This window comes from Gracilinanus agilis, chromosome 4 (assembly GCF_016433145.1).
Source record: "Gracilinanus agilis isolate LMUSP501 chromosome 4, AgileGrace, whole genome shotgun sequence".
NCBI lineage: Eukaryota > Metazoa > Chordata > Mammalia > Didelphimorphia > Didelphidae > Gracilinanus > Gracilinanus agilis.
In genome coordinates, this window is record NC_058133.1 from 109466957 (window position 1) to 109477638 (window position 10682).

The following is a 10682-nucleotide window of genomic DNA, read 5'->3' on the forward strand; positions in this document are numbered from 1 at the left end:
GGAGGTCCTAGGTTCAAGTCCGGCCTCGGACACTTCCAGCTGTGTGACCTTGGGCAAGTCACTTGACCCCATTTGCCCACCCTTACCACTCCTGGGCCAAGGACGGTCCCTAGCCCGGATGAAAAAGGAGGAGGGTTGGGCGTGGGGCTAGCAACCCCACCCTGTAAAAACTACATCTGCTAAAGAAACTGCAACCTAAAGTAGGGGCAGCTGGGCTAGCTCAGTGGATTTGAGAGCCAGGCCTAGAGACGAAAGGTCCTAGGTTCAAAACCCGGCCTCAGACACTTCCCAGCTGGGTGACCCTGAGTGACCCATTGCCTACTGGTTGTGGCCCTATGCTCCTAGAATGGAGTCCCAGGATAAAAAAAAAAATGGGAGGCTTGAGGAGATATAGTTATCTGTGTTGACAGCTTATCCCTCTTACTGCAGGTCAGATTTAGGAATATAGGATCCTAGCCTTAGAGCTGTAAGGAACCTTAAAAGCTCTCTAGTCCAACGCCATCATTTTACCAGTGGAAAGTGAGGCAAAGAGCCATTCAGTGACTTGCCAAAGTCATACAGCTAATAAGCATCTGAAGTAGACTCTAAGCTCCTTAAAGACAGGAACTGTTTTAGCTATACTCTGTGATTCCTCCATGTATTGAGCACAAGGGTCTACACAGAACTGGTGCAACAATGTCTGTTGAATGAATTCATCTCTTCCCCCTCACTGCCACATATCTCTCAGTTCAGTGTAGTTTATTGCAGAAAGGATGATGTCTGTGATGGCTCCCCTGCCCTCCCCAAGGAGAAAATCGGGCTCTGTCAATCCCAGCTCCAGTGACCTCCCTTCCTAACTGTTCCCCACAGGGGTGTGGGCTGCATCCACTATGAGATGGCCACTGGAAGGCCCATGTTCCCTGGCTCCACTGTCAAAGAAGAATTGCACCTTATCTTCCGCCTACTTGGTGAGTGCCCTGCCTGCTGTCTCTTGCCACCAGAGGGCACCTCAGCATAGTGCCCAGGTCCTCCATGGGAGGTTCAGCTCCCCCCAAGCAGAGAGGAGCATGGTCTTTGTGGGATCTCACCTCTCAGACCTAAGTTCTCTTCTTGGCAAGTTCTCTGTAAGATTGGGGGTTCCGTAGTGATATCTGTATTCTAACCCCTGACCCTCTAGTGCAGCATTGACGAAGTATTGGTATGCATGCCCAGCTGCTCCATTCCCCCTCTTCCCAGCACCTGAGAACATTTTTTTTCATGTCCCAGCCCTCTGACTAGCCACCCAAAGTGAATACTTCCTCCCTCCACTCTCTGAAGTAATGAGGGGATCTCACAGACAGCTTGAAGTTGCAGTTTTAGGCACGTGAATTTGAAAACCTTCGCCAAAGCCGCTCTAGTGCATCTCTGCTTGAACTGCCTTGGCCCTACCCTCTCATCTATGTCTCACAGTCCCCACATCTCTCTTTTCTCATCCCTTCATGTCATCTCCTCAGGAACCCCCACGGAAGAGAGCTGGCCAGGAGTGACATCCCTCCCTGAGTTCCGAGCCTACAACTTCCCCCCATACAAACCTCAGCCGCTCATCAACAATGCCCCCAGGTACCCTTACAACTGTGTGGTCCAAGCCTTAGCCTTCTTTCTATGAGATAATAGATAGATTAAATAAGCTAGGATAGGATAGGTGGATTAAATCAGATAGGATAGATTAGATAAATGGATGGATGATTAGAGAGGAAGAGATGGAGACAGAGAGAGATTGGAAGGTAGGTAGATAGATGCATACATAAATACATAGGATGAGTTCCACAGTTGGATTAAGGAAAATAGGATAGATTGGGTAGATAGATAGAGAGATAGATAGATGGGTAGATCAATAGGACAAGGTCCATGGATGGATTAAATCAGATAGGATAGATTAAGTAGTTGGATGGATGGATGGATGGATGGATGGATGGATGGATGGATAGATGGATGGATGGGTAGATGGGTAGATATATAGGATGGGTTCCATAGATGGATTAAATAAGGTAGGATAGATTAAACAAATGAATGGTTAGGTAGATAGATAGATAGACATGTATTAAGCATTTACTTTGTGCCAAGGATTGTGATAAGCATCAGGGATACAGACACAAAGCAATGCATTCATTACCTTTAAAGAGTTCATAGTCCAATGCGGGAAGATAACACCAATCCCATAAAGTAGGCAGAAAGAGAATTCATATTTATGCTATAGCTGGAAATTAGACCCTATAGCTTCATCTTCCCCCAGCATATATAGCCTTAGTCAAACAAGGCTTCTGCCAGAAGATAGATCAATGAGTGAGGGCTAGAGAGAGGCAGATTTGTGCTCAGTGTAAGAAAGAACCTAACTGCCAAAGTCAGTGGTCTGAAAATTGATGGTGAGCTCTGCATCGTGGGAGAGCTTCAAATTGAATAAGCCAATGTTGTAGAGGTGAAGGTGATTCATCCCTCAAGTAGGGATTGAATTCAGTGACTTCTGAGGTCTCCTCCAACTCTGAGTCTGTGATCCTGGCACCTAGTTGGGTATGAGTTGTAGTTTGAGCCTTAGTTTGAGCCATGGTACAGTGTAGTGGGTGACAGACAGGACTTCTGCCGGCTCACTCTTCCCCACCTCACCTTCTGGATGTCATCGTTACAGGTTGGACACAGATGGCATTGACCTACTTACCAGTCTCCTCCTGGTGAGTGGCCTCCCAATTTTGGGGTCCAAAAGTAGCAGGCAAGCCCAACCTGAAACTTCAGAGCTTGATGGTCCTCTGATCCTAAGCACTGCCTCCTTTGGGTCTCCTGATGCCACAGAATATTGTCCCTGTCCTCTTGGGCCACCAGGATTCAGTATATCTGTCTCATGTGGGAGGTAATGTGGGGTGATGGAAAGAACCCTAAACTTGGAGTTTTAAATTTAGAGACTTGACCCTAACTAATTGAGGCCATAGACAAGTTTCTTTTTTCCCCTCCAGGTACCAGATTCCTTAAATGAGGGATTGAACTAAATGATCCCTAAGGTCCCTTCAGGCTTTGAAACCAGGGGTCCATGTCCTCAAGGCAAATTCTTTCCCAGAAAATATTTGATCCCATCTGTCCCTTTCTCTGGGCACTTTGAGACCTTTCTATCTTTGCCCCCGCTGCTCCCTAACTGACACCCTTCCCAACATTCCAGGTACTCTTATATCTCTGACACTTTGCTTTTTAGTATGAAGCCAAGAGCCGGATCTCAGCAGAGGAAGCCCTGAGACACTCTTACTTTGGGCCCCTGGGGGAACGTGTGCACCAACTCCCTGACAGTAAGTGGATCTAGAAAAGCCAACATAAAAGTGGACAGGGCATTGGACTCCAAATCAGCAAGATTTGGATTCAAGTCCTGTCTCAGACACTTGCTAGCTATGTAACCCTAAACAAGTCGCTTGACTGATCTGTGCCTTAATTTCCTAATCTTTTTTTTTTTTTTTAAAGAAGTATTAGACTCAATGATCTTCATGATCTTATAAGGGCCTTCAGAGAAAGAACAATGGCCCAAAAGCCAAGAGTTTAGTTCATTCTGTCACCAACTATCCATGGGATCTCTATCAAGTCACTTTCCTTCTCTGAGCCTCAGTTTCCCTAACTGTAAAATTTAAGGAATGAACTAAGATTGTGAGGTCACTCCTATCTCCAACATCCTTTCTCTTTAAAAAAATTATTTCATTTCTAATGATCAGTCATCTAGTATTTATTATGTTCCTACTATGTGCCAGACATTGTCTTAATCCCTGAAGTTGATGCCTTTTGCTTTTTGCGTTTCATTCATTTCCAGATAAAATCCTTCCTTTCTCTCCTCCCCAGCAGTCTGTCCTTTGTAAACAAAGATTTTTTAAAAAAGAAAAAAAGAGAAAGACAAAATGCAGGTCAGCAAGTTTAACCAAGGCATCTCAATATATGCAAAATTCTGGATCCGTAGCCCCTCATTGCCAAAATGAAGGGGGGGAAGTGCATTTTTTTCAGCCTTTCTCCAGGGTCAACGTTCTTCAATATAATTACACATTCTTTAGTTTCCTTTGTTTTTGATGTTGTTCATTGAGATTTCTCTGTTTTGGGGGAGGGAGGAGTTAGGATGAGTGGGAGAGGAATCTGGGGAAACCTGAGCTGGGTTTTCATGTTATTATTGTTGTTGTCCAATCTTTGTGACCCCAGGGACCATAGCCATCCATGGGATTTTCTTGACCAAGACATTGGAGTGGTTTTACTATTTCCTTCTCCAGTGGATCCAATGGATCCTTTTTATCAGGCAGAGAATAAGTGACTTGCCCAGAATCACACAGCTAGGAAAGTGTCTGGGGCTAGATTTGAATTCAGGACTTCCTGACTCTGCCCCCTGCACTCCTAACCACTGAGCCATAGCTGCTTCTCTGGGTTTTCATAGGGATCTCCAGATGAAGAAAGGTCCTCTACCAGCCCTCCTGCACTCCTCTGTGGACCTCAGACTTTTTTTGGCCAATAATACAGCATGCTCTGCCAGTGAAGAATGATGGCCCTGGTCCATTTAAGTTGATAACATATGGGAGAGCCTGGAGGCTGACATGCGGAGTTTCCTCCGAACAGGGGCAGCCTTTTTTGTTAAGTTTGTGATTCTGGGTTGTTTAAGATTAGCAGGCATGTGCAGCAGGCAATTTTGGTTTGTTTTGCAAATATGACACTTGCCATCCTACACGTGCTGGAGAAGAAAAACGTAATTAAGCAAAACTGTAAAGTTTCTTTTAGCTGGAAGCACAAGACATCCAAAATGTTGAAGTCTGTCCTTAGAGAAGCACTGACTTGGAGAGTCACCAAAGGGGTTGGGAGGGAGGAACTAAGGGGTTAAGTGGCTTGCCCAGGGACCCACTCTGTGTCAGCGGTCAGACTTGAACCTGAGGCCTCCTGTATTTGAGGCCAGCTCTCTAGCGTGTATACTACACTTGCTCTCTTCTCTGTGCTTTTAAAAATGTGTCATTCATGGGGCGGTGAGGTAGCACAGGGGATAGAATGCCACCTCAGACACTTCCTAGCTGTGTGTCCCTGGACGGGTCACTTAACCTCAATTGCCTAGTCCTTGCCTTTCTTCCTTAGAGTTGTTACTAAATCAGAAAGTAGGGGTTTTAAAATATGTGATTCATTTTGAATTTAACTTTAAATAATAATAAAAAAAATTTCACTTACATTTGAAACTCTTTGAAGTTTTAAGAAATGACCATAATCATGTATAATAAATCTGTAATATTTCCAGATCCTTTTCCCTAGCTTCTCTCTTTCCATTTTTGCTTTCCTTCCTCTGGAGTTTGTCTCAATTTTCCTTTTATGTAGCTGGTGTGTATGCTCACCGGCTGGTCTTGTGTTCTTCATTTACTTTCTTTCCACATAAATCTTTCCATATTTCTTTTTATTTTTCCCAGCAGTCATTTTTTTAGACCCTTATGTTCTGTCTTAGAATCAATACTAAGTATTGGTTCCAAGGCAGAAGAGTGGTTAGGGCTAAGCAATGAGGGTTCAGTGACTTGCTCAGGGTCATACAGGGAGGAAGTGTCCGAGGTCAGATTTGAACCTGGGACCTCGCGGGTCTGACCGTCTATCCACTGGGCCACCTACCTGTCCCGAAATCATTCTTCATTGCATTTGAGGTCAGCCCTCACTTTCTGAGAGTAATCACACATAGCTCACATTCACATGTACTTTTCTCTCCCCCTACCCATAAAAGCATTTTACACTAAGACCTAGGACAGGCTTGTGAGGCACACTGCTTGTGCCCTAGCCTTCTGTGCCTTCTGTGCTCTGGCTCCTTGTCACCTTCTCCCCAGCCCCTGGAGCCTGATCACTCTGGTTGATGAAGATGCTCTAAAGGAAAATTCCTCTATTTCTAGCCAGGCCAGCCAAGCCAGGAGATGTGGCAAGAGGGAATGTGCTGGGATACTTCTGTCCACGGACATGGGCTTCCCCTCATCTCTTTCCCTCTCTCACCTCCAGTGTTTTCATTTGTAAAATGAAGGAATCCGACCAGTGTTCTAAAGGCAAATCAGTCCTAGAGCTGTGAAGCAATGAACTGTATCCCCTGAGACTCTGGGATTTTCTGGTTCTCAAGTACCTACCCTCAAGCACTGGGGGGCAGCTAGGTGTTAGAGCACCGGTCCTGGAGGCAGGAAGAGTTTGGTGCAGATATGAACTCAGACCCTTTTCTGGTTGTGTGATCCTGGGCAAGCCACTTCATTTCTATTTGCTTTGGTTTCCTCATCAGGAAAAGCGGGAGTATTAATGGCACCTCCCTACAGGGCTGTTGTAAGGTTCAAATGAGATAATTTTTGTAAAGTGCTTAGCACTTAGAAGATGCCATATAAATGCTTATTCTTTGTCTTCTGTTTTTGTGCCTTCTTTCCCTCTTCTCACCCCCGTAGCTGCCTCCATCTTCTCTCTAAAGGAAATTCAGCTCCAGAAGGATCCAGGTTACCGGGGCTTATCCTTCCAGCAGACAGGTAATGCACCTTATTCTCCATGCCATCCCCTTCTCAGAGCTGCTGGCCATCTGTGGGGCAAGTGTGCATCCACAGCCCTCTGGGAATACTCTGTCCAGAGGAAGAGGGGGGATGGCTCCCCATCCATCTAACGGAGATTCACAGAGCCCGTCCGAGGCTAAAAGGGAAAGGGTGGTTTCCCTAGTCTCATTCCCTACCTCCTTGCTCTCTTCCCACATACTCATTCTTTTCTTTTTTTAAACCTTAGAATCAATACTAAATATTGGCTCTAGGGCAGAAGAGTGGTAGGGCTAGGCAATGGGGGTTAAGTGACTTGGCCAGGGTCACACAGCTAGGATGTACCTGAGGCCAGATCCTCCTATCTCCAGGGCTAGTTCTCTGAGGTACCTCACTGCCCCCATACTCATTCTTTCCTCAGTTTCTCTATATAGAGCTCTTTTCCCCCAACAGAGTGAACCCTACTCTTTAGGGTTCCCAGTCTAATATTGCCTAACAAGGATGTAGCAAGACACCTCTGTCAACAGACACACCCTCTGAAATGCTGGATTTGGGGACCCCTTTTGGGGGCCATCTCTTGACCCCAAGGTCTTGATAGTTTGACCCTCTGGGTGCTCGGGAGTTTAATGCCCTTTGGTAGTTTCTAGAGCAAATTCTCTGCCCTGCCCCTATTTTATTATGTTGCTTCACAACAGAGATCCAATTTGCCTCCCATACCTTTTATCCCAGGGTCTGAGGACTCATTTTTGTCTTTAATTATGTTTAATTTATTATGATTAATTGATAAATTATATGATAAATTATGATTAATTGATTTCATTATTTATTTTATGTAGAAATAATTTAAAAAAAATTTTTTTTAATTTTTTTAACCCTTATCTTCCATCTTGAAGTCAATACTGTGTATTGGCTCCAAGGCAGAAGAGTGGTAAGGGCTAGGCAATGGGGGTCAAGTGACTTACCCAGGGTCACACAGCTGGGAAGTATCTGAGGCCAGATTTGAACCTAGGATCTCCCGTCTCTAGGCCTGGCTCTCACTCCCCTGAGCTACCCAGCTGCCCCCTAGAAATAATTTTTGACAATTGTTTTCTGACATTTTAGGATTCAGGTTTCCCTCCTCTCTACCCCACCCCAAGTGTATAGTCTGTTTTAGGTTATCTGGGTGCTCATTTTGAGAAGTGTTTATTTCCATGAATCCAGGTTCCATCTAACCCACCCTTTTTCCCCCTCCCCTGTTCTGTCTTCCAGGCAGAGGGAAGAACCGGAGACAAAGCATCTTCTGAGCTAGACGTCCCTGTCCCCCCACCACAGGCCACAAAAGTGATGACACCCCCAACACAGTTGTCCAGGGCTGGGTTTGGGGGCCTAGAGTTGCCTAGAGGGTTGGGGGCCCCAGCTGAATGGGAGGGAAGCCCATTGGCCCTGTTGGCTGCTGGTGTGTCCCCTGTTCTCCCCTCGCAAACCTCTCCCGGGGGCTCTGATCCCTAGCTCCCCACCACCTTCTCCCCAGCCCCTGGGGCTTGAGCACCATGCTTTGTAACCCCAGCTCCAGCCTGGCAGGCCAAGCTAGGAAAGGAGGCAAGAAAGAGTGGACCAGGATTCTTCCATCTGTGCTCAGGCTGGGGGAAGATGGAATAGCCCAAATGGAGAAAGATGGCACTGGCTGGCTCGTGTTCCCTGCCTCTCCAGGGTCAGAGGCTCCTTCGCACAAGGCCTCTCTGGCCAAGCAGAGCTTGGCTGATACCCTGACATCGGCAGGGCCAACTGTATGCACACCCCTGCTGGCTCATTGGCACCTTCCTCACCAGCCTCTGTGGGAGGCCGGCAAAAGCTTCCCTTAATCCCTGACAGCTTTGTTTCTTTTATTCCCTTACAGTTAGAGAAAGGGTGTTCTAAGCTTCCCAGGACCCTCCAATCCTGGGCACTTGTCTCTGTGCCAAAGGTCCTTGTCCCCTAACCTCCACCAGCTTCTCTCTCCAGCCTGGGGGGAGTCGGTGCCCGCCAGCCTGACAAGAGGGTTTTTAGTGCCTGGGTACCCCCAGAAACCCCCATCCTCCTTACCACATCCCCCACTACCGCTGGGCTCTGTTAGCTCTGCCTCCAAGGTTGTTTGCTGCCCCCCTTCTGGTAGCCCTATCACCCTGACACAGCTGCCCCCCTTCTGGTAGCCCTATCACCCTGACACTGGATGGCACCTCCCTCTAATACCAAATATGGCCAGAGGCTACCCTGGTGTTGCCTGTTTCTTCCTGCCCTCTCTACCCCAGCCCCACTCAGTTTGAATGGAATTTCCTTAGACTGAAGGATGGGAGAGAGCTTATTGTTCCTAGGAAGTCTCTCTCTACTGGCCCTGGCTCCTGTGGGCCATCCCTCACCTTCCCTTCTCAACAGCCCTATATTCAGCATCAGAATATGAGTGTCTGATCCTGCCTGCCCCTTACTTCATGTCTGCTGACAGAGGGTAGGGCAGGAAGACATCAGGATAATCTCGGTTGCCGTGTCCCTCCTGGGCCATCACCCCTGTCTAGCTCATTGTCTACCTTACAATATGTGGCCCTAGCACCGAACCAACTATGAGTGCTCTGCTGTCCCTAAGCCCCTGACCATCCTCGGTGTACCAGGCTCCCCAGAGGGACGGTCATGGGCAGGGAGTGGACACACGGGGCCAGTATAAAAGCTACAGTCGTGAGAGGAATCTGGATTTTGCTGATTTGGGACTAGTTTCTTTGAAGGCATCCTGCCTCTTCTTTCCAACACCTCCCTGCCTCCAAGGCCAATTGTTCCCCCTATCCAGCCCCCCACCCCTTCCCTGCAAAAGCAATCTACACTTAGAACCTTTTTTTAGAAAAGGTAAATGAACCCTGTGCCAGGGATGCTTTATCTTCCTCTTGCTTGCCCCATTTCCCCAGCCCATAATTCTCTGCAGGAACATACTTTGTGTCATCCCACCTCTGTGTCATGTGAGGCATTGAGAACCACCTTCTGTATCCCTGAATCCCCATCCCCAACCCCCTGATCCACCAAAGGACCAATCCCTTTGAGCCATGTTTCTCCTGCCTTGCTTCTCCCCAGGGAGAGGACCTGGGAGCTACCCTTTCCAACTCCCTCCTTCAACTGTACTGTGAATGTCCTGTCTCCTGTCCTGTGACTCAGTGCAAAGACAGATAATCTATTTAACTCATTGTCCAAAAAGAAGCAAACAATCCCTTGAAGACGAGGTGATTTTTCAGCAGGTTGATTCCAAAGAAAGGGGAAAGGTGTGCTAGTGTGTGAAGAGTATGGGTGAGTGTCAGGATCTATGCAGGCATTATTGTCTTTTTTTTTTTAATGAAGAGAGAGTTTGATTTTTGTACTCCCCAAGGCTGCTTCTTTGAGGTTCCCTGACACATTGCCCAGATGTATTGTGAATGCAACCAAGTAAAGGGCCAGAAATAAATCATCAAGTCTGGAGCAGGTGTGATGGTTTGGGGAATTGGAAAGCAAGAAGCAACAGGTTCTGGGTTCGCTGCTCATCAGATCTGGACCATTCATTTATTCAGCACCAATTTTGTGAAAGGATTGTGTTAGGGAAGATTCTGGACTTACAGGGACTTTTCAGTCTGTTACAAGGGGAAAGACATACTAGTCTGTGATACTAGGAAGGATGGATCATAGAGGACCTAAAAACCAACCCCATCATTTTATAGCACAGGAAATTGGGACCTGGAAGAACTTAAATAATTTGCCCAAGATCATAGAGGTCATAAAATGTCAAAACTGGGATTTGAGCCTAGGTCCTCAGACACCAGAACTTTTTTTTTTTTTTGCAGGGGGAATTTTAAAAATGTTATACACATGACAAGTTTTACACCAAATGGTTAAATAGTATAAATTTACATTCAGGAGGAATTTTTTTTTTTAATTCAGCTAAACCCCCCAAATGGAAAGAAAGACTGGCTTTTTCCTGTGACCCACAAATCCTGGCATTTTTACAGTGAGCGGGATTTTTTAAAAAATCCAACCCTCTCTTAACAGAATGATTTGGTTATATGAAAAAATACTACATATATTCTTGGAATAAATGTTTATTAAGTTGGTACAACGCTGTTAACTAGGTACTGGGGATATCAAGATAAAAAATTAAACAGTTCAGCCTTCATGGAGCTTACATTGTACTCAGGAAGGAAAAAACATATATATATATATATATATATATATATATATATA

At 46.2% G+C, this 10682-nt stretch overlaps 1 protein-coding gene across 1 annotated transcript in view; it reads left to right on the forward strand.

Annotated features, from left to right (window-relative positions):
- Nucleotides 1-10607, forward strand: part of CDK18 (cyclin dependent kinase 18) — a 62754-nt gene extending 52147 nt beyond the window's left edge. Inside the window, exons 6-11 of the mRNA XM_044674933.1 lie at nt 825-947; nt 1473-1578; nt 2642-2684; nt 3197-3287; nt 6402-6479; nt 7725-10607. Coding sequence (XP_044530868.1) covers nt 825-947; nt 1473-1578; nt 2642-2684; nt 3197-3287; nt 6402-6479; nt 7725-7759 — 476 coding nt within the window. The 3' untranslated portion in view covers nt 7760-10607. The remainder of the gene's footprint in view (nt 1-824; nt 948-1472; nt 1579-2641; nt 2685-3196; nt 3288-6401; nt 6480-7724) is intronic.
- The last annotated feature ends 75 nt before the right edge of the window (nt 10608-10682 follow it).